The sequence below is a fragment of the Schistocerca serialis genome, chromosome 6 (assembly GCF_023864345.2).
Source record: "Schistocerca serialis cubense isolate TAMUIC-IGC-003099 chromosome 6, iqSchSeri2.2, whole genome shotgun sequence".
Taxonomy (NCBI): domain Eukaryota; kingdom Metazoa; phylum Arthropoda; class Insecta; order Orthoptera; family Acrididae; genus Schistocerca; species Schistocerca serialis.
In genome coordinates this window covers 285,450,009-285,475,364 of record NC_064643.1, presented here as the reverse complement: position 1 = coordinate 285,475,364, position 25,356 = coordinate 285,450,009, and the positions used below count along the sequence as shown (strand labels likewise).

General features: G+C 43.8%; 1 protein-coding gene across 2 annotated transcripts in view; it reads right to left on the bottom strand.

Annotated features, from left to right (window-relative positions):
• Window positions 1-25,356, bottom strand: part of LOC126483878 (high affinity cAMP-specific and IBMX-insensitive 3',5'-cyclic phosphodiesterase 8A) — a 1,729,999-nt gene that overhangs the window by 347,494 nt on the left and 1,357,149 nt on the right. For both annotated transcript variants that reach the window (XM_050107127.1, XM_050107128.1), the window contains exon 8: window positions 7,558-7,615. In XM_050107127.1, coding sequence (XP_049963084.1) covers window positions 7,558-7,615 — 58 coding nt within the window. The remainder of the gene's footprint in view (window positions 1-7,557; window positions 7,616-25,356) is intronic.

Here is a 25,356-nt window from a genome sequence, read left to right as displayed (position 1 = left end):
TATTGCGTCATTTTATTTGTCGTACGCTATTTCTAGGTCGACAAATCCTATGAATGTGTCTTTATTTTCCTTTAAGTCTAGCTTCCATTATCAAGAGTATTGCCCCTCTGGTGCCTTTACGCTTATTTAAGCCAAACTGGTTGTCGTCTAACAGATCCACAATTTTCTTTTCCATTTTTCTATAGGTTTTTCTTACTAGCATCTTGGATGCAAGAGATGTTAAGCTGACTGCGCTATAGTTCGAGTACTTTGCTGTCTTGGGTATCGTATCGATGCCATTTTTCCGCATAGCATGTCTAGTGCGTGAAGAGTGCTTTGCAACTTTCATCCGGTCCCATACATAGTCAGTCGTGTTCATAATAGCAGATGTTGCTGGCCATTCGATTCAGTTATTCCTGCCACCAAGAGGAACGTGTTCACGACGCGGGTGCGATGTGCTCGTTTCTTTTTGTCTTGGAAGACGAACACATTGCTGAAATATCGCTTGTAAGTCTGGACAACAGATTCGATGATCCTGTATCGATGCTGCACAACCCTCAAACCACGACCATGCTCAACCCATGGTTGATGCTGTTAGACGTATTATGACATTTCTGGAGACCGTGCTCCGAAAACAACGATCGTGTGAAACACAGCTCGCTCTGGTCATTCACGAGACCCAGAAATCAATAGATACAGTCGCCAGGTAGATGCCATGTTCCTTGACTTCCGCTCCGCATTCGATGCAATTCCGCTCTGCCTCCTAATCAACAAAATACGCGCGTGTGGAATGTCAGACCAACTGTGTAGCCGGACTGAAGAGTTCCTAGCAATCACAATACAACATAACATGCTGAACGGAGGGAAGTCTTCAGACATAAAAGAGACTTGGGGAGTGCTCTAAGCGAATGTTACAGGATCATTAGTTTTCATTATACACATTTCTGGAAAAAAATTAATACAGCTGGAAAGGTGGCATCGATTTCGATCTGATGACTACTTATGCCATCTGAGGGGTAGTAGATATACTGATTATGGTTTCAGCGTCGTTCGTCAACAGATAGAATAGTGGCACAGCTATCAGAGCGCCGTCTGTGTCTACTCCTTAATAGGGAATGTTCACTGTCGGAAGGCTCAGTGTGGTGCGAATGTGTGAAGGAAGCAGGCAAACTTGCCACAGAGACGCACTCGTGCTTCCTACAGCCGACTGAGCGAGTTTGAAAGGGGTCAAATTATGGCCTTCCGAGTGGCGGGTATGGTACTTTCGGAAAATTGCCACACGAGTTGGACGTGCTGCGTCAGTTGTGCAACGATGCTGGTATTACTGGACACGTGAACATTCTGGCCGTCCACGCAGGACATATGCCCGCCATGATCATCGTACTGTATGCGCATCAGATTGTAGACCTACAACGGGACAGATAGGAGTCCTTGTGAGCTCAGACGTTTCAACAACAACTGTTGCGAACCGGTTATTAGCAGTGGGACTACGGGCACACACACCTCTAGCCCGTCTTCAACTCACGCCACAGCATCGGTGTGCAAGGCTCGATTTGTCCTGTCAGAGGTTTGCTTGGAAGATGGAATGGCGCAGCGTGGTCTCCAGCGATGAAAGCAGATTCTGCCTGCACGCAAGTGATGGTCGTTTACGCGTACGACGTAGGCTTGTTGAGTGCTGCCCCGTAGAGTGCATTCGCCTCAGCCCAAGCTTTATGGTCTGGAAAGCGATAAGCCAAGCCTGTTGTTCACCTTTGGTGTTTGTAGAGGAGAAGCTAACCAGCGCTCGGTACGTGCAGAATGTTATTAGATCTGTTCTTTTGCCGTTCTTGCAACAGTAAGGTGATGTTTTGTTCCAATAGGCTAATAATGGCCCACACACAAACCCGTGAAACTCCACGTGCTGTGCAAGGTGTGCAGCAGCTTCCCTAGCCAGCATAATCTCCGGACTTGTGTCCAATCGAACACGTGTGGGATATGATGCTACGAGAAGCGACTCGTCAACAAACATCTCTTACAAAACTACGTGAATAGGTCGAGCATGAATGGCAAGCGTATCCCAGTACAGTATTCGCCATATGTACGATCGAACGTGTGCCAGTGTCTGCGCCTGCACTGCCGCCCGTGGAGGCTACACCACGTACTAATATGAGGGTTTCAGCATGTGTACCGTTTACATTAGAACCACCCGTGCTATTGATCTGTAAATGTATTCATTTCAAGTACTTCATATGCATTGTTGCAACAATAAATTTTCAGTGAATTGGAAACCTCTGACAGAGTGTACTTATTTTTTCCCGGCTGGGTATACAAATGACCTTCTAGAATACGTCGGAATTTCCATGAGGGGTTTCGTGGATGATGCTGTTGTATACAAAGAATTAGGAAATAGTAACTAAGTACAGGAATATGTGAAGAGGATCGACACTTGATATTGCGCATAAATAGGCAAAAAGATCCATTATTGATCGATTACAGTATTGCAGAACAATCGCTGGGAGAAGTGGGAGAAGTTACTTTCATAAAATACGTACTAGTAGGCGTACCGAGCGATTTAAAGTGGAACCAGAGCATAAAATTAACTGCGGGTAAAGCAGATGTCAGGCAGATTCATAGCAATAATCATTAGGAAATGTAGTCCATCAATAAAGAAGGTAGCACACAAAACCATCGTTCGACTATACTTGAATATTGCTCGTCAGTCTAGGATCCGTACCAGATAGGACTGGTTGAGGAAATAGAGTGTACCCAAAGAAGAGCAGCGCGTTTTATTACAGGCTCATTTAGTAGGTGCGAAGCGACACGGAAATGCTCAGCCAGTTTCAGCGGCAGACTGTGCAAGCGAATCGTTCTGCATCGCGTTGTGCTTTACTATTAAACTTTCGGGAGCGTATGTTCCTAGAAGAGTCCTACGTATATCTCATGAAATGACCATGAAGGAAAAAAATAGAGAGCTTCGAAATGAACAGGGGGTTACCGTAGATGTAGATGTAGACCAGGTGTCAGACAAATCCTGCACTCGGTGACGAAGAGAACGCGATGCCATAATACTCTGTATTATCCAAGCAGTCTCAAACTATAAGAACATACTGTTTAGAGGTAAGCTTTTAACTGTGATTTATAACGATGTTGGATTTTGACTGCCTTTTCCATATTCTGCGAGGTATTTTGCACGTTTTTTTCCCTGGAACAAAATTGTTTTGAAGTCGGTTATTTTTATTTCGTAAACATAAATTTAGCAAGGGATTTGTTTCATGCTCATGAAATAAGGTGTTCCTCTCATAATTAGTAATATTTTTATATTGTGCGTAACGGAGACCAGATTCTGCGGATGCTAGTATGTATACATATTGACCAGCCAGAACATTATGACCATCTATCATAGCCGATTGTTCTCCCTTGGCACGGGTACCAGTGGCGACGCGGCGTGGTATGGAAGCTACGAGGCCTTGCTAGGTTGCTGGAGGGAGCTGGCGTCACATCTGCACACACAAGTCACCTAACTGCCGTGAATTCCGGGGAGGGGGCAATGAGCTGACGCGTTTTCAATCATATCCCTAATGTGTTCGAACGGGATTAGATCTGGCAAGATGGGGGGCCAGCACATCAATTGGAACTCGGCACTGTGTTCCTCGAACCATGCATCACACTCTTGGCCTTGTGACATGACGCGTCATCTTGTTGAAAAATGCCACAGCCGTCGGGGAAGGTTATCGTTATGAAGGGGTGTATGTGCTCTGCAATCAGTGTACGATACTCCTTGGCCGTTGTGATGTCTTGCACGAGCTCCGCTGGACCCAGGGTGTAAGCGTGAATGTCCCCCAGAGGATAATGGAGCCGCCGCCAATTTGTCTCCGTCCCACAGTACAGGTGTCAGGTAGCTATTCCTCTGGATGACGACGGATTCGCGCCCTGCTATCGGCATTATGAAGAAGGTAGTGGGATTAATCAGACCATGCAACGCTCTGCCACTGCGCCAACGCCCAGTGCCGATGGTCACGTGCTCATTTCAGTCACAGTCACCGATCTCATGGGCATTGGTACACGGAAGGATCGTCAGCTGCGGAGGCCCATCGTTAGGAGTGTTCGGTACACTATGTGTTCAGACACACTTGTACTCTGCCTAGCATTAAAGTCTGATATTAGTTTTGCCACAGTTCGTCACATTTCATTTTTTAGCAGTCTGCCCAGCCTAAGACGTCCGACATCTGTAATGATGTGCAGCCGCCCAACCCCACGGCGTCTGGACGCCGTTTCACCCTGGTTTCTCAACGTGTTGAGGACGCCCACCACAGCGCTCCTCGAACACCTGATAAGTCGTGCAGTTTCCGAAATGATCGTGCCGAGTCTCCAGGCAATCACAATCTGCCTTCGGTGAAACTCAGATACATCGCGCGGCTTCCATATTCTACACACGGATAGCACGCTCACTGATACTACATGCACCATGCGTGTGGCTGACTAGCAGTCACTCCTCGCCAGGTGACGCTGCTATCGCCTGGATGGGTTTTTATCGATAGCACATCACTGGCCATTGATCAGTGTATGTAGAAGTATGTCTCTCTCCTTGTAACCACTGATTTCAGAAAAAACTGATATCAGATAAATACTCTATCTTTGCGCTCGTCCGCCTCGGTCTGGGTTTGATTCCCAGACGGGTAGGAGATTTTCTCTGCTCGGGGACTGGGTGTTGTATTGTCCTCACGTCATAATTGACTTCCCACTATTGAGATGGCTGTGTGGGGACGCCCAGAAATCCAATAAATAAAAAAGAAAGAAAGAAAAAAAAAGATTCACGCTCCCAAAGCGCCGCGCTCGCACTCCGCAAGCACAGCCGACTTTGCTCAACACTCCGGCTTCCCCCACCACTCCACTATTCCAAGAGTAGGTGAGCGAGTAAGACAGCTATATGCCGAAGGCTACACACGCAGGAAACTCAGGAAGATGTTTTTGCAACACCGTGCGACTACTTGTAACATGAGTGTAGCATACTACTTGTAACATGAGTGTAGCATACTCTTATAAGAAGGACCAACATTTTGATTTTAGTGCATAGTGATGCCGATTATAATAAACAGCGTATCGTAAGTGTACACTACGAGTTTACAAACAGTGGATAATAAAAATTCAAAGAGCCACAGTGGTGGAAGAAAGAACACGCCACGAGCAGACCCGTATTTCTGATGAACAGAGTGAGTGACCATTTACATATTCTTGCTAGCAACAACAAGTGCACTCTCCAACGTCTCAAACTACTAAGCAGATGAAAACACATGTCAAGACAAAAAAAAAAAAATACTAAATTATAATCTGAGTGTTGATATCAAAATCTTTGGTATTGCTTCCTATCCTAATGATGAGTCATACGTCGAAACAAGTATTTAAAAACTTTAGGCGAGATTACAAAGGCTTATAACTCTATAAAATCTATTAAAAATTAAGGATAGGTCATCAGCGAGTCTGAAATATAACCGTCACTGAATAATGACGCTTACTGGAAAATCCACATACGTTAGATTCATAATACTAATTTTGTTTGGTCTTCCTAAACTCAAATTCAGATTTATCATGGCGGGATGCTGCCCGAGCTTTTAGCATCCGCAAGTGCGAAAACACACACAGAGGATGTAACGGAAAAGAAGCAGTATCTTGTTGGTCCTATTTTGTGTGTGTGTGTGTGTGTGTGTGTGTGTGTGTGTGTGTGTGTGCGTGTGTGTGTGTGTATGTGTGTGTGTGTGTACGAGTGTAGGATATGACATATATGCAGTGACTGGTAACGAGATATGAATTAATGGCGTAGTATTAGCTTTAGGATTGTCAGATAACGTATTTTCAGAGTTCACAAATTGAAGGTCTGCACAGGATGTAGAAATACTTGTAACTGCTGACACCAGACCCATAAGTTATTATAAGCCTGTATGTAACACTTTCTTAACTATTAATTATGAGTATACAGGAGGGATCTGTGTTCCATACTACAAAAGGAATTACTGCTTACTGCAGCTTTTAAGACTGCGTATGCTGTACAATTAGAACACCTGCTGGTAAATAAGAGACTGGTTTTAGTGACTTACAGCTGGCCGGGGTGGCCAAGCGGTTCTAGCACTACAGTCTGGGACCGCGCGACCGCTACGGTCGCAGGTTCGAATCCTGCCTGGGGCATGGATGTGTGTGATGTCCTTAGGTTAGTTAGGTTTAAGTAGTTCTAAGTTCTAGGTGACTGATGTCCTCAGCAGTTAAGTCCCATAGTGCTCAGAGCCAGTGACTTACAAACATAAGTAAATTGATATTTTAACCAAATTCGACAATGTTTCGGTACAGATTGAACAGCGGGCTCTGTCTCCCTGAAGACTCAAGCCATTTCTGGACAAAAACCGGTACCCTTATGCATCTCAGTACCAGTGCGGCAGTCAGTATTTATGCGTCACATAACGATCAATACAGTGTGCACTTTGTTAGGAGTAAAGGCTTTGTTCTTCAACCTCCGCAGACGTTTGAATTCAGTGTTAATGAAAGACTGTATTCACACAAGACGAGGAACGTTTCGGGAACGTTTATAAGTGGACTGCTTCTGTGTTGGCAGCGCTGTGTAGCACTTTGCATTGGATCCCTGACTGCGCTTTCTTTGTAAGAGACTCTATGGCTGGTTGGGCTCGTTGTTGGAAGTTAATCGCCAGTAGCGTTGGGCAGCTGGAAGTTAGACGCCAGCAGTGATGGAAGTACTGTTAGGCCGTTGGAGGTGAACAAAAATGGCTCTGAGCACTATGGGACTTAACTTCTGAGGTCATCAGTCCCCCAGCAGTGATGTGAGAAGTTAGCATTGATGGAGAGTAGAGGTCTGAAGTGTTAGCGTAGGCTAACTTACTGGAAGTATCCGACTTGGAGATTGAAAATTATTCATGATTATATACCTTTGTGCTGGATGTCAATGACGATTAATATTCGTGTTTGAACTGGAAGTCACATTATTAAGATATCAAATACATTATTTGGTTTGTAACAAAATCTTTCCTTTGCCACCCACGTGCCTATTAGTAGTTAGTGGCTTTAGTAGTTAGAACCTTTTATTTAGCTGGAACTATTGACGCTCGCTGTATTGCAGTAGTTCGTGTAATGAAGATTTTTGTGAGGTAAATGCATAATGAAACTTATAGGTTATTGTCAGGATTGCTTCTCATTCACGGCCATTCACTTGCAATAATTATTTGAAGTCAGGTTGTAATTTTTTTAAGCAGTCAGATTGTGTTGCGCTAGAATATTGTGGGTCAGGGTTGACATGATAGGAAAAAGTAAGGAGAAAGTAGGCTCAGTACGTTAAGTTTTACTCAGGTCTTTCAGAATCAAATAACGTAGAAGTTTTATCTTCTCAGTCGTTCAGCAATTTAAGTACAGTTTCACATATTTAAACAAAGAAGTTTCACGTTCTTTGTCGAGTATATTGACTGAATCCAATTAAACAATAAAACTATGGATTCCCTTCGGCACGTTGATAAATCAGAGTTTAGGTCGAGTAAAACAAGTTTATTTGCAAGTATAATAAACTTAAGTAGAGGCAAGCCCTTGGAGCACCGCTGTACTTACCCTGTTAAAGCCGGCGTTCAGGTACGGGATGACGGCTGCCTCTTCCTTTTCCGCCGTGCTGGAAACAAAACACAACACCGTTAACACATGTTTTGAGGGTAAATGCTTCATATCTGGTCGAGATCAAGTTGATATTGGATAACTACGCTAGGGTTATAAAAATTTATCCATTTTCTGACGAAACAAAATTATTAATGCCAAGCACTCCAAAAAAGAGCTTACAGATTAGTATAGAGTAACACGGTGCAGGAAAGTTCTAGATTTCATTTCTAAAATAACTGTCTTTGATCTTTGAAATAATATTCGACCGTCCAAGTTGGAGAAAAAGAAAGAAACCGTGTACGAGTAAGGAATACGTCATTGTCTTTTCAAAGTAACCATCTAGTCATGTGCCTTTGATGGTTTTTTGGTATGTCTTATGTTATTGGAACTTTTAACGTGAAAATCGCAGCACATTATGCCTAGAGGACAAGCACTTTAAGCTTACCGCCGTCTTTCGGACTTTGAGAATGGATGAATCATAGGCATGGGGAAAACGGGGGGACGATATCGACACATCACACTGACAGTTGGCTATAACGTAATGACTCCAGAACGAATGGAGACAATGTGGACTTAGAACGACAGTGTAGTACCAGAAGGACTACATTATGATAAGTTCGCAGGACTGTTTGACATTCTCTAACTAACAGAAGGACGACAACAGCTGTAGTTCGGTTAAAGGTTATAAGATTATAAACGAGGTATCACCACCAGCCTTGTAGGCAACCGACTGCTGGAAACTGGGTTCAGAACTTGACTTGTGGGGTGTATTATTTCCTCCTTTCCTGCTGATGTTTATTTTGTAAGATTTGTGATGAGTCTTATACCAGCACTAGCAGGAAGCTGCGTCGCTGGTCGATATAACAGGGCAATCTTTTGCCGATCCCAAAACACGCCAGATGAAAGTAGTGTTACCTTTTACCCTCTCTTCCCAGAGTAGTTTTTTGGTGGTCCGGATCCTTCCGCGCCATCTCCCTGTCGATCCAACTGCGGTGAAGACTCCTGGATTGCTTCAGCCAGATCTCTCTATTGAGTTACTACATAAACAGCCACACTTCTCACAAACAGGGGTCTATTTTGCCCAACATTTTCACTATTACTTTTCACAACACAACTAACAATTGATATGCTAATACTACTCTCTTGAGTACATTCAAACGCTCGTACATGTATACTGTAGGACCTGAGAGAAAAACCAAGAAAACAACTACCACGCTCCAATTGTTCATTACGCCCTTGTTGGTGCGTCGTTTACACCATGGCTCTCAGATTCATATACTTGCTGCACCATGCACATATGACTCCCGGACGACCAGTGGTTGAAATACCATTTTTACTGGCCCCCTTCTCGCCGGCTCCACCACTGCTCTACATTCACTGCATACAAGAAAGGAAAACACACAGTTTCCCATTCTCACTACATTTATCCTTATTCAATTCACTCAAGAGCATCTCTTGTCGACGGCATTCCATTGGTGTGTTGGGATGTTTACAAATACCCCGAAAGACTACACTTGCTATGTATTATCTACCTCTGACACCACACAACAGATACTTGCATGATGTAGAGCAAGAGTCAACTGACACTTCGAATAGCGTTCTGTGGTCTTCAGCGATGCGTATCACTTCTGTTTAAGGTGGTCAAATCGACGCCAGTGTGTGTGTGTGTAGATAACACAGTAAAAATTCTCACAAACCAGTGATTTTCGAAAACCATGCCTCTCCGGCTCCTGGAATCTGGATGTGGGGAGCTATTGAATAAAACAGGATGATTTGGTAACTGTTGAAGGGATCAATGCCCTCCCGGATTTGGCAAGAACGATAAACCCAATTACTTAGCCTTACCAAATGGTATAATCAAGCAGGATAATGCATGAGTCACATTGTAGTTCATGCCATTTACGTCTTGTGCGGATCCTTAAGAAGCCCGTCCGGTCCCCGATTTGTCTTCCTCAGAAAATGTCTGGGATTCGATTGGAAGACGTATACTCTTACACCAGTCCCCAGGCATCAGCCAGCAATCTTGATGAGCTGGCACAGCGTGTGTTTCACGCATGGGAAGAAAGTCCTCAACATGAAATTTCTAGGCTGCTTGTTTCCATGTCGAAACGCATAAAAAACTGTATTCCAAGCACCTGGATATCTTGTTGATCATGGTCGTCAGTTCAGAATGGAATGAAAGTTCAATCATTTCGTACTCGTCATGTGATGAACATCTTCATAATGTTAAATATCGGACTGGACTTCACAGTATAACACCGTTTTTTCCACCAGCGTATTAAATAAAAGAACTTCGCATTTCTGGCCGACCACTGCCTCATCGTCTGCCTATGGCGGCTCTGGACTCCGAGAGGAAGGGGACACATGGTCAGAATACTGCGCTTCTGGACGTTTATGTTGACCTTTCCAAAACATTCCTCTGCTCCTCCTTCCAGTAGTTTCCGTTGTCCTTATGAGGCTAAGTGTACCCTTTCTAGTCTACGCACCATTACTGGTGGCAATACTGGGAATCAGTCTCGGACCATCCAAATAGCAGTCAGGTACGCTGACCATTTCGCTTCGGAGAAATGTTACGCAATGACGTCGCCTACCATAGCAGCAGACTACTGTGACTGACGTAACAGGAGACGTCATAGCAAGTGTGACGCAAGAAACCTCAGCATCAAGGGGAGAATAAGTGCTGCTCCAAAAGAAGCCGCATACAGGTTACGCTGACATTGCAGGAGTACCCCTAGAGCTTATGAAAGGAGAAATTACTACACCATTACAGCACGGCCAACGTTGTAAAACTGCTGACACCACGAAATGACCAGAGCAATGGTGTCATGGTTGCCCAAAAGCTACCCATGGTACCTCAATTCTGCTGTGGTTTAGGAGACTGAAGTGCTGCCATTTCAGAAACAGTAACTGCATCCCTGATGTCAACCCTAAGTCCGAATGCTGCTGACATGGAGCTTTCCAGCCGGGAGGCCACCTGCAAGCTGCTCGCTACCCACTGCTGGCCGCCTGTCTTAGGGGTCAGTTGTTCGTGCCTTGCCGGCCGGGGCGGCCGAGCGGTTCTAGGCGCCACAGTCTGGAACCACGCGACCGCTATGGTGCTCAGAGCCATGTGAACCATTTTTTGTTGGTGCCTTATCCACCTACCTGCTCAGCAATCATCGCCCGTAAAACAAACTCTGTTGCTGTTCATCGCCTGTGTAGGCACACTTTGCCACTTCAAGACGCTGTCGTCCAAGCTGTGGTCTATATTTCGACTCTGTATGCTTTGGCACGCTCTCTCTAAGTCGCTCGCCAACACAACGGCACAGGCGTCGGCCTCGGGGGAATTCACAGCCACCCATCGCCAGGACCAGAATCCTGACCTGGCAGTTCTTTGCCGCCACTCTACAGACAGAGGACGCTGACGCTATAGCGTGCTTACCCCAAGGCCGACTGTGTCACTGAAGCTCTCAGCTCAGGACCTCTGATGCCGACCAGGACCAAGGCCTAGCTCTGTCCACTGACCGGGACATTGTGTTTGTAGTATTTTATCGCAGAATAAACGAGTGTTAAGTGCTTGTTTGTACGACTCACGATGGGCAACCATCAGGTACCTGCCTACCATACCGTTGCACCCATACTTAGATGGGGACTCTCAGGCCTTCCTGACCATTAGCAGCCCAACTTCAGTACCCACTGTAGAGTTCATTCACCTATGACTTCTATAGAACATATAGATTAACAATTCTTTAAACACGGCTATCTGTATGATGTCTGATTTGCGGCATCATGCGCCATGGAAATGAAATGAGCTTACGGCATTGTGGGCCGGGAGCCCCCATTCGGGGAAGTTCGGCCGCCGAGGGCAAGAACTTATTGCATTCGACGCCACAGTGGGCGACTTGTGCGTCGGAGATGGGGATGAAATGATGATGACAACACAATACCCAGTCCCCGAGCGAAGAAAATCTCCTACCCCAGTCGGGAATCGAACCCGGGCCGCTTGGCCTGGCATTCCACCGCGCCGACCACTCAGCTAACGGAGATGGACATCATGCACTATGTCGTCAATGATAACTTGTTAACACGGACGTAAATTGATGGGGTGTAACACTTACGTATATTTATTTATATGGCTGTACCTTAAATGTTATGTTCCAACCTCAAAACCTGGGTCCATTGACTGCGCTCTTGAGCTGTTTGCATTCAGTTCAAGTCAATCCTCAGCTGTTTCCTTTCATGATGTTTACCTATCAACCACTACGTAAGTCTGCCAAGCGAGTGTGTTCCTACAAGTATTCGTGATACCACAGCAATAATTCAGGATTCAGGTATGCGAGTCCCATGTCCTGTTTCTCGAACTCTTCTTGCTTTGATTTTTCAACAGTTTTTGGTTGCTTCATCACTCGTGCACATGCTGGTTTTTCCTTTTTCTGCAGCCAGCCACATCTCTCAGTGGGCCAAATACCTTCTTGAAGATTTTCGTTCAGCTACTACCAGATTCTTGTCGTTTACTTTTGTGATACTCATGGACTATGTTTAGTATAACGTCAATGGAAGTACGATGCTGGCCATCAAAACTGTGACACCAAAAGAGATACAAATAACCAGATTTTACTTAATGTGCATATACAGTATAGCTGGATGAGTACAAGATTAAATTTTTCACACAGTGCTGTCACCTCTGGCAGAACCAATGGTTGCAACCTGGCTGGGCATTGAGCAGAACTGAACTTCGATGACAGTAGTGATTTGTCATTTCATGCTACTGTAGCGCACAGTCACATTAATGTTCCCAACGCCTATGTTCGGCGTCAGCATTCAATAACCACTCACAGACGGCAGGTGGCAACACTAGTAGTGGAAGGTATATAAAAGTTGTCGAGGGCGATGCGGAAAACAGTGCAGTCGTTCTCGTAATATGGAAACAGACCAATTTAATTTTTCTGGCGTCCAAATGGGCAAGATCATTGGCTTTCCGGGGAAGGGTGGAAGCACTTCCGAAACGGCTGCTGTTCGCGTGCCGCCACGGATAAAGTATACTGAGCACTGAAAAATGGCGCTATCCACAACCGGCGCCGAGACACTTGCTGTGCACCACTGGCCATAGATGACACAGGTGGACGTCGGCTGTGGAGATGTGTACGGGCGAATAGACGTGCAACTATTGGGTAAATGACCACAAAGTTGAATCGAGGGGCTACCAGCAGTTTGTTCTCAACGGCAGTTCAACGAACGTTGCTGCATATGGGTCTCTGCACAAGCGTCTGGCTCATGTGTCTGCTGCTCATCAGCGACGAAGGTTGGAATTTGCATGCCAGTACTACAACTGCACGTCCACTGAGAGGCGACAGGTGACATTTTCAGATGAATCACGTTTAATGCTCCATCGAAAAGATGACTGTTGACGTGTACGGCGTGAAACATGTGAAAGCGAACACCTTGAAACAATTGTCAGAAGGCTCAGCCTGAAGAAGGAAGCGTTGTGGACTGCGGAATGTTTTCATGGCATTCCATGGGTGATCTCGTCATTCTGAAAGGTACTTTGGAGCAATACAAGCATGTACCTATCCTTGGAGATCATGTCCACCCCTAAATTCAGTTTTTTTGTCCTCAGCGTGATGGCATCCACCAGGAGGACAGTGCAACATGTCACACAGCTCACATTGTAAGTGCGTGGCCACTAAACTCTCCGGGTTTGAACCAAATCGAGAATCTGTATGATCACATCCATCGGGCTGTTCGCATCATGGATCCTTGACTAAGAAATCAGAGACAGCTGGTTCATGACACTGGAGTCAGCACGGCTCCACATCCCTGTCGATACTTCTCAGCTGGCCACTGGCTCTTCCTGCACGTCTCGAAGTTGTCTTCACTGCAAAAGGTGGTCATTCAGGCTTTTGACAGGCGGTCATATTAATGTGACTGCACAGTTTACATGACAGAGTTCATCAGTCGTAGTGACAGGCGAGTGGTGGTGAGCCAATCTTTCAGCGTGCCATTCCTACTTGTTTGCAGAAGATGAGAGATCTCGGAAACGTGCTGACCAGGTCAGCAGTCAAACAGCCTGTGTATATAGGTACGTCAGGACATCATGGGCAACATAATGCCTCACGTTATATTGTCGAATGATGACGTCACGGAAACACCTGATGATAGAACACAGTTAACGGCTTCAAGGCATCAGAAATGTAGCTGCAGCTTTTCAAATTAACAGCTATGCGTGTCATAGGCGATCGTGTTTCTTACTAAACGGCACCCCATGCAAGCACAACAGGGGCTGCGCCAATATGAAGATGACTAATGGAATCTGGTGGCATTGTTCATTCTCCTCAGACCATCCATGGACGAATACTTTAATCGTGGCGCTGTACCCAGAATCAGAGCTCGTCTAAAAAAGACAGTGTGGTGCCACTCCCATGTCGAGGGTTGTTGTTGGGCGCACTACTGTTAGAGTACCTCTCTCTGCTGTCACGTCAACAATGGCCACCGTGTATGGAACTCCAGAGTCATCAGATTGTCCTTCTGGATACTTATCTTGCTGCAAACAAGCTGATTTCCTACATAAGGTAAGTGATGCAGCTGTACTATCCTGCAGGTCCCAGCAAGCAATACATGTGTCCTGTTGGACGCTATTCGCTTGGGGCATTTGAGATCCGAAACGTTGTCGAGTATGGCTCTCTTGTGCCATCGATTCCATACTCACATGACTGTTGTGAGATCCAAACCAAACTAACCAACAATATCATGGAAGGTAAAAGCGTAGTTTTGACAGGCGACCATCGTGGCACTGTCATATCCCAACATGTGCTGCCAGACAGTTTTCCTTCTTACGCGAGACATAACACGATCTTCTCACAATATCAACCATCATTCAAACGCGATTTCTAAATAAGAAACTGACAGCGTATCCCTATGTTATATACAGAATGTTGGTCGTCTTAACTCCTAACTACACTCTAAGAAAAAAGAAACCGATACAACATGAATGAATTTTCGGAATGGGACGGAAATCGCTATATGTGACGTTCATGCACTGCCAAAAAAGGCTACAATTTCAGCAAAGTTGGATCATTTATCACGAGAAAGAGATTTACAAATTGAATATGTCAATAATGCGTTTATCCAATTCTGGACCTTATCCAAGCACTCATTTGGCTTGACAGTGATTGACTGATTTATTGAATGTCCTCCTGAGGTATATTGTGCCAAATTCTGTTCAATGGAGTAATAGATCGTCAAAACCCCCAGATGATTGGAAGGCCCTGGACATAAGGACCCGAACGTTCTCAATCGATGAGAGATTCGGCGACCTTGTTGACCAAGGCAGGGTTCGAAAAACGCAAAGACAAGCGGTAGAAACTCTCACCGTGTGCAGGTGGGCATTATCTTGCTGAAATATATGACGAGGAAGGCTTGCCTCGAAGGGCAACGAAACCGGACCGGTTGCATACCAAACTGAGAGCTGTCCGATATTCAGACCGACAATTAGCAGTGATGGTCTGGGGTGACATTTCATGTCATAGCAGGACTCCTTTGGTTGCCATCAGCGGCACCCTTACAGCACACCGGTAAGTAGACAATATTTTAAGGCTCGTTCAGTTTCCCTTCATGGCACCCCATGCTGGGATTACATTTCAATAACAGTGGAGTGCACACAGTGGCACTTTCTACTGCTTATCTTCGTGCCTACAAAATCCTACCTTAGCCAGCAGGACCGCCGGATCTCTCCTCAATTGAGAATTTCTGGAGTATTATGAGCAAGGCCCTCCAACCAGTTCGAGATTTTGAAAATCTAACGCGCCAGTTGGACAGAACTGGGCACAGTATCCCTCAGGAGGACAGTCAGCAGTTCTATCAATCAATGTCACGCCGAAGAGCTTTTTTAATAAATCATGCAATGTTACTGTTTGTCTGTGCATGTACATCACACCTACCGATATTAGTTTAATTTGGATAATCCCTTCGTGGTGCATCGTATTTTTCCTTAGAATGTACTTTGCGCAGTTACACTGGAATGCTAAAGATTAAAGTATTCAAGAATTTTGTTTACTTTATGCCAATTTGATATTCTGCATGTGCACACTGTTTTAATTTTAATGGCCAGAAGTGTAGTATGCATTACATATTTGGCTTTTACATGCTTGAGACTGTGTGTAATACCATTTTCTGTTTCATGCATAAGTGTGTGGTAGATATATTAATAATACGTTCATATCCGTCATTAAGGCGTGGTGGCTAGTAACTCAGGTGTCCAAGAACTTAAAATTTTCTACCTTAGCCCAACGCAGACCTCCAGCTTGCAATGGGGCTCTCCGCACGGCTTCTCCATACAACACTTCGGGCTTCTCAGTGTCAGGGCGATATCCTCCACTGTCTCCACCGTTTCGGTTATCGATTGTACTGGAGCTTCTATGTCATCAACATATACAGGCTGGTTCATTGATCGTGACCGGGCAAAATATCTCACGAAATAAGCGTAGAACGAAAAAACTACAAAGTACGAAACTTGTCTAGCGCTAAGGTTGGCCCGTTAGATGGCGCTGCCACAGGTCAAACGGATATCAACTGCGTTTCTTTAAATAGGAAACCCCATTTTTTATTACACATTCGTGTAGTACGTAAAGAAATGTGAACGTTTTAGTTGGACAATTTTTTTTCGATTTGTGATAGATGGCGCTGTAATAGACACAAACATATAGCTCACAATTTTAGACGAACAGCTGGTAACAAGTAGGTTTTTTAAAATAAAATACAGAACGTAAGTATGTTTGAACATTTTATTTCGGTTGTTCAATTGTGATACATGTACCTTTGTGAACTTATCATTTCTGAGAACGCATGTTGTTACAGCGTGATTACCTGTAAATACTACATTAATGCAATAAATGCTCAAAATGATGTCCGTCAACCTCAATGCATCTGAAAATACGTGTAACGACATTGCTCTCAACAGCGAGTAGTTCGCCTTCCGTAACGTTCACACATGCATTGATAATGCGTTGACGCATGTTGTCAGGCGTTGTCGGTGGATCGATCACGACAGCAAATATCCATCAACTTTCCCCACAGAAAGAAATCCGGCGACGTCAGATCCGGTGAACGTGCGGGCCATGGTATGGTCCTTCGACGACCAATCCACCTGTCATGAAATATGCTATTCAACACCGCTTCAACAGCACGCGAGCTATGTGCCGGACATCCATCATGTTGGAAGTACATCGCCATTCTCTCATGCAGTGAAACATCTTGTAGTAACATCGGTAGAGCATTACGTAGGAAATCAGCATACATTGCACCATTTCGACTGCCATCGATAAAATGGGGGCCAATTATCCTTCCTCCCATAATGCCGCACCATACATTAACCCGCCAAGGTCGCTGATGTTCCACTTGTCGCAGCCATCGTGGATTTTCCGTTGCCCAATAGTGCATATTATGCCGGTTTACGTTACCGCTGTTGGTGAATGACGCTTTGTCGCTAAATAGAACGCGTGCACAAACTCTGTCATAGTCCCGTAATTTCCCTTGTGCCCAGTAGCAGAACTGTACACGACGTTCAAAGTCGTCGTCATCCAATTCCTGGTGCATAGAAATATGGTACGGGTGCAATCTATGTTGATGTAGCATTATCAACACCGACGTTTTTGAGATTTCCGATTCTCGCGCAATCTGTCTGCTACTGATGTGCGGTTTAGCCGCGACAGCAGCTAAAACAGCTACACCTACTTGGGCATCATCATTTGTTGCAGGTCATGGTTGACGTTACACATCTGGCTGAACACTTCCTGTTTCCTTAAATGACGTAACTATCCGTTGAACGGTCCGGACAATTGGATGATGTCGTCCAGGATACCGAGCAACATATATAACACAAGCCCGTTGGGCATTTTGATCACAACAGACACACATCAACACGGTATCGACCTCTTTCGCAATTGGCAAACGGTCCATTTTAACACGGGTAATGTATGACGAAGCAAATAACGTCCGCACAGGCGGAATGCCACGTGATACCACGTACTTATTCGTTTGTGACTATTACAGCGCCATCTATCACAAAGCGAAAAAAGTGGTCCAACTAAAACATTCATATTTATTTACGTACTACACGAATATGTAATAAAAATGGGGATTCATATTTTTAAAAAACGCAGCTGATATCCGATGGCCTATGGCAGCGCCATCTAGCGGGCCAACTATAGCGCCATCTGGTTTCCCCCTTCAAGCTAGACGAGTTTCGTTCTTTGTAGTTTTTTCGTTTGATGCTTATTCCGTGAGGTATGTGTCCCAGTCACTATCAAATGGCCACCCTGTATATGCTAATAGATGCGTGGATACGTAAGACTGCCGTCTTTGTCATTGCTGTCCATCTCCCCGATGACTTCCTCGAAGGTTTGGTAAAACAGTGTAGGTGAGATAGCATCACACAATCACAAACCTGTGCGTATATCCAATTCCCTAGATGTGCATTCCTGGCATTTCACCTCTGTTCTTATCTCTGCTGTTTGTGCTCTCCTCATGCCCACTAACACCATATTCTCTGTGGATGTTGTACATGCACAGCCTACGGATACTTTCATATAACTCGCAGTCATCTATAAATGTTGCCAAAATGGGGCTTTTGAGCTCCCAATTCTTCTTTCAGAACTATCATACGGTAAATATTTGACTTATAGATGTTCTTTCAGTACGAGGCCCTACCTGATTATTTCCGACTACCTGGTCAGTCAACGGATGGCATGTATCCAACAGGATTAGCTAAAGGACTTTCTATAGAACACTTAGCAGCGAAATCCTTCTGTATTTGTACAATACCTTCTATTGTTGTTATTTATTTTAAAGAATTTATGGATTTTTATATAACGATGGGAAATCTCAGCGTAGTTCAGATTCCTTGTTCAAATAATTTTTGTATTGGTTTGCTGCTGCTTACGTCATGCACATTTACGGAGAGCGATGAATTTTTTAACTATTGCTACCATCGGTTAATAACATTTTTTCTGGTGACAAGGGCAGCAAGGTTCTATCTGCTTGATCAAATGTCATGAATTTCATATCAAAATCTGGTGGTGAAAGTACTCAGCTAACAGTACAAGTTTGAAGGTGCAAAATGTCAGATAAGATACAAAGTGTTGGAAAAGTAAAGCGAGACTTCACTGACACCTATATTTACCACCATGAACACGTTTATTCGATCTGATTTGCCCTCCAGAAGATAAATACATTAAAACAAGACTAGTTTATGATTAGATTATTATGAGCAACTAGATATTGTGTAAATTTGCGGGTACTAATTTGTAACAAGCATACAATAACACGAATAACCTTTTACATGCAGCTTCGGCGTACTCGAATGTCAGAAGAAAAATTATTACCCCATAATTAATTAGTCAGTTTCATGTCCCATGGACCATTTAAACGATAAATTCTAATGATGTGGAACGAGTCACTTTATATTCAGATCATAAACTATTTTAGAAATATGCCCACATGCTGATCATTGGTAAGGTATTTTTTATTTACATATTTTTTAAATTTTTAATAAAAACAGAAGGCATACAAGTGTGAGTATGCACAAAATTTTATACATTACAATGATAGCAATTCTGCTACGCAATAGAAAGAGTTGTCAAGGAGAAAGTTTTTCAGTTATTTTCAAATTTTGCATTCCTGCCTGTCAGACATTTTATGTGACTGGGTAACGATAAAAAATTTTGGTTGCAGCACTGTGCACCCTTTTTGTGCCTCAATACATCATCAGTGTGATATAATGAACGTCATTTTTTCTTCTGGTAATTATGTACATCATTGTTTCTTTTGAACTGCAGTGGATTATTTATAAAAAACTTCATGAGGGAAAGAATATACCGTCAAACAGTAGTGATGATGCCTGTCTAAAGGGTTGTCTACAATATGATCATACCTCTACATATTATTGTTATACCACGTCTGTGAGCATTGAAGACTTTCTTCCTTAAAGATTAGTTAGCCCAGAACATTATTCCATATGACATTGTTAATGAAAATATGCAAAATATGTCAGCTTACTGATATGTCCCTCCCCAAGATTTGCAATGATTATAAGAGCAAACGTGGCTGAACTAAGTTGTTTTAGGAGTTCCACAATGTGCCTTTTCCAGTTAAAACTCTCACCAATATGGACAACTAAGAATTTTGAACATTCCATCCTATTTATTATTTCTTCACTGTGTTGCACTTATCCCTGCTGTAGAGCCCCTAGATGTTGAGAACTGAATATGTTTGTAAAACTGAGGGGGAGACCATGCGCAGAAAACCAATCAATGACATTTTTAAAAACATTGTGTATGTTTTCTTCTGTTGCTGTATGTAAGCTTGTATTTTATTGCAATACTAGTTCATCTGCAAAAACAACTAATTCTTCTTGCTGTCTATTAGTTGGAAGATCGTTTACATATAAGAGGAACAGTAGTAGACCTAAGATGGAGCCTTGGGGTAACCGGATACATATTTTCTCCCTAGTCAGAATAATTGCTTCAGACAATATTGGTTGGATTACTAAGTATAACTTTCTGTGTACTTTTGGTTAGATATGACATCCATTGGTTGGCTATACCATTAACCGATAAAACCCCAAGTTATCTGGGAGAATATTGTGATTTATACAGTCAAATGCCTTAGGCAGATCGTAGAAAATAGGAACCGGCGATATTTAGTTATTTATTGTTTGTAAAATTTTGTGAGTGAACATGTAAATGACATCCTCTGTAGAGCAACCCTTCTGAAAGTTAAACAATTATTTACTGAGGATATCATTGTTTATCAGGTAAGAATTTTCTAATATTCCAGAGTACATCACCTTCACAGAAATTACGAAAAATGATGTCAATAGTGAAACAGGTTGGTAGTAATTGACATCCCTCCTATCACCTTTCATAAAGAGGGGTTTAACAACAGCATATTTCTGTCTCCAGAAAAATGCCTCAGTGATGCATTACATATGTCAGATAAGACAGGGTTTATTTTATGGGATCAAATCGTTAGTACTCTACTGGAAACACCGCCATATCAAGATGACCTTTTATTTTTGACAGAATATATGATTATTTCAATTTCAGAAGGAGAGATTGGTGATACATTCATAAGACTGAATTTAATAAGAGTTGCTATTTCAGCATACTGTTGTGATTTTTCTGTTGAACTGTTTTTCCCTAACTTCATACTATAACAAAGATATGATATTAAATATTTTTGCTACTTGTGCCTCATCATTTATAGCCCTTCCATTCAGCTCAATTGTGATGTTACGCTGCTCTGTGGCTCGTTGTCCTATCTCTTGTTTCACTATATTCTACAAAGCCTTAAGTCTATTGTCAGAATTATTGATTTCTGACATTATTATTTTTAATAACTTTTCTTAGTAATTTTGAATAGTTTTTTAGTGTGGGACTACTGCAGAACCCCGTTTTGATTTTCCAACAGGTAGATTTTTCTTTTGCTTTCACAAGACAGTTGTTTAACGTTATTTCTGATTAGCTTATGCAGAAAGTTGTTTTCAAATAATTATATGGATTTGTGAAGAAGTAGATTAAATTTTATGTCAGTATCTTGGTTAATTCTAAATTTTTTTCCAGATAATTTTTTAAATATTCTTAAAAAGACACGTAAATGAAGAAGTGAATTTATGCGCCCGCGAGCCGGAAGTTTTATGGAACGATCATTGCGCCGCGAAAATATTCTTGTCTCGACGTTTTTATACTTGTCTTAGTACATGTAACAACTTCACCTTTTCCCATATTAGTTTTGCTAGTAAGATGCTAGAACTTAATGCTTTATATGTCACTAAGCTAACCGTGTGTCATGTGCTGCTCAGATAGGCACAGGAAGTCCATCTTTTCAGAACTCTCTCAGCTCTCCAAACAGACAAGAAGCACTTGTACCTTATTACTCAGCCCTCTACATCTCTGATGAAATAAGCTAACCGTACTTTTCTGTGCATTCTTTAGAATTTTGTGGGCTTTTTCGTTATTATCACTTCTTTCAAAACAGGGTGCCTGATTCCGAGTCTAACCTAAAAAGAAAGGTACTCCTCTGACACCAGTAACCACAGGGATCTTGCTTTGTTTGATGGTGACCCCCTTCCATACATTATCTGCAAGAAACTCTGACAACTTACATTTCCCTCTTCTACGCAGGCATAGTCCGGTCTAGTACATCCCCTTCTTCCAGCTGCAGCAATGGGCACTGCACTCAAATGAGATTTCATTTCAGTCAACAGCAGCATGATAAATTCATTGTTCACAAAGCTTACAGGAGTGTTAACTCAAGGCAGGTCAAGACGTTGAAGGACCTCCACAGAACTGGTGTGTGTGCGTGTGTGTGTGTGTGTGTGTGTGTGTGTGTGTGTGTGTGTGTGTGTGTGGTTGATGCTCATATTTCGTCCAGGTCACGCCGAGTGCTCTAATTTCTGTCCTCAGCCAGGCTGCTTCCTTCTCCACCTACTAAATAACCTGATCGTCCTTGTCAAAATCGACTATGTCCTGGCTAAGGCTAGTACTTGACTTTGCCGTACTTGCGATTATTCTTGATTTATCCTGCACCATCTGTCATACATCCTTACCATGGCTTCTACCTAGCAGCAAGACAGTTTTCCTCCTCTTTTTTTTGTCTGGTAGCGGCCTACATTCAGTTTCTTTACTAGAAGTCTGCTCCACCCTACTGTGACCTACAGTACTTAAGCTTATTAATTTATTTAATGTAGTATTTTGCGCAGTGGACTTGCTTGCAGATTTGATTTACTCACATTTACCTCTGCTGCACGGTATGGGCAGTTTGTAGGTCTATGGCTGTGTCCTGGATGTTAAGTTAACTACGATAATACAACACTATAGTTTCAGAGCCAACGGACCCCAGGATGCTACCGCTCGACTGAGTGGCAGCTGGTTCGATTCCTGATGATGGAACAAACCTTCGTAGTCAGAAACTGGGCAGCAAGGGAAGGTGAGATAGCGTCATATGTTTCGCACTAATCCGAATGTGCGCCAATATTTGGTTTAACTCTGAAACCTTCCTGTAATGTCTCACGAATTGAAGCCATGTTCGTGGTGATCCGTCTGTTGTATGAAGACTTTAACGTCGGTAGAATCCCTGTAGCCCAGTCAACGAAAATCAAAACAGCTAGAATAGGGGACAAAACTGCGTAGTCGCAAATTTTTGTGCAGTGATAGGAGGGAATGTCATGAACGATATAAACTACTGACCATTAAATTTGCTACACCACGAAGATGACGTGCTACAGGCGCGAAATTTAACCGACAGGAAGAACATGCCGTGATACGGAAATGATTAGTTTCTCAGAGCATTCACACACGTGCTGAAATGAGGAAAGTTTCCAACCGATTTCTCATACACAAACAGCAGTTGACCGGCGTTGCCTGGTGAAACGTTGCTGTAATGCCTCGTGTAAGGAGGAGAAATGCGTACCATCACGTTTCCGACTTTGATAAAGGTCGGATTGTAGCCTATCGCGATTGCGCTTTATCGTAACGCGACATTGCTGCTCGCGTTGGTCGAGATCCAATGACTGTTAGCAGAATATGGAATCGGTGGGTTCAGGAGGGTAATATGGAACGCCGTGGTGGATCACAACGGCATCGTATCACTAGCAGTCGAGATGACAGGCATCTTATCCGCATGGCTGTAACGGGTCGTGCAGCCACGTCTCGATCCCTGAGTCAACAGATGGGGACGTTTGCAAGACAACAAGCATCTGTACGGACAATTCGACGAAGTTTCCAGTAGCATGTACCATCAGCTCGGAGACCATGGCTGCGGTTACCCTTGACGCTGCATCACAGACAGGAGCGCCTGCAATGGTGTACTCAACGACGAACCTGGGTGCACGAATGGCTAAAAGTCATTTTTTCGGATGAATCCGGGTTCTGTTTACAGCATCATGATGGTCGCATCCCTGTTTGGCGACATCGCGGTGAACGCACATTGGAAGCGTGAATTCGTCATCGCCATACTGGCGTATCACCCGGCGTGATAGTATGGGGTGCCATTGGTTACACGTCTCGGTCACCTCTTGTTCGCATTGACGACACTTTGAACAGTAGACACTGTATTTCAGATGTGTTACGACCCGTGGCTCTACCCTCCATTCGATCCCTGCGAAACCCTACATTTCAGCAGGATAATGCACGACCGCATGTTGCAGGTCTGTACGGGCCTTTTCTGGATGCACAAAATGTTCGACTGCTGTCCTGGCCAGCACGTTCTCCAGATCTCTCACCAATTGAAAACGTCTGGTCAATGGTGGCTGAGCAACTCGCTCGTCACAATACGCCAGTCACTTTTCTTGATGAACTGTGGTATCGTGTTGAAGCTGCATGGGCAGCTGTACCTGTACACGCCATCCAAGGTCTGTTTGACTCAATGCCCAGGCGTATCAAGGCTGTTATTACGGCCAGAGGTTGTTGTTCTGGGTACTGATTTCTCTGGATCTACCCGTGGTCTAGGGGTAGCGTCTTTGATTCATAATCAAAAAACGTCTTCAGTCCCGGGTTTGATCCCCGCCACTGCCTAAATTTTAATAAATAATCAGCATTGGCGGCCGACGACTTCCGGCATAAGAAGTCAGCCTCATTCTGCCAACGGCCTTCTCAAAGCGGGCGGAGGAGCGGATAGAGATTCAGGGCACTCTCTTGTCCTAGGGGTGGGAAATTGCCCCTAAAGGCGGAAGAATCAGCAATGATCAATGCATAAGGCAATGGAAACCGCTGCATTAAAGACACATAACGTGCATCCACAGAACATGTGGCCTGTAATTGAAGAAGTGTCATGATGATCTCTCCATTGGCAAAAGATTCCGGAATAGTCCCTCTTTCGGATCTCCGGGAGGGGACTGCCAAGGGGGAGGTTACCATGAGAAAAAGATTGAATAATCAACGAAAGGATAACGTTCTACGAGTCGGGGCGTGGAATGTCAGAAGCTTGAACGTGGTAGGGAAACTAGAAAATCTGAAAAGGGAAATGCAAAGGCTCAATCTAGATATAGTAGGGGTCAGTGAAGTGAAGTGGAAGGAAGACAAGGATTTCTGGTCAGATGAGTATCGGGTAATATTAACAGCAGCAGAAAATGGTATAACAGGTGTAGGATTCGTTATGAATAGGAAGGTAGGGCAGAGGGTGTGTTACTGTGAACAGTTCAGTGACCGGGTTGTTCTAATCAGAATCGACAGCAGACCAACACCGACAACGATAGTTCAGGTATACATGCCGACGTCGCAAGCTGAAGATGAACAGACAGAGAAAGTGTATGAGGATATTGAAAGGGTAATGCAGTATGTAAAGGGGGACGAAAATCTAATAGTCATGGGCGACTGGAATGCAGTTGTAGGGGAAGGAGTAGAAGAAAAGGTTACAGGAGAATATGGGCTTGGGACAAGGAATGAAAGAGGCGGAAGACTAATTGAGTTCTGTAACAAGTTTCAGCTAGTAATAGCGAATACCCTGTTCAAGAATCACAAGAGGAGGAGGTATACTTGGAAAAGGCCGGGAGATACGGGACGATTTCCATTAGATTACATCATGGTCAGACAGAGATTCCGAAATCAGATACTGGACTGTAAGGCGTACCCAGGAGCAGATATAGACTCAGATTACAATATAGTAGTGATGAAGAGTAGGCTGAAGTTCAAGACATTAGTCAGGAAGAATCAATACGCAAAGAAGTGGGATACGAAAGTACTAAGGAATGACGAGATACGTTTGAAGTTCTCTAACGCTATAGAT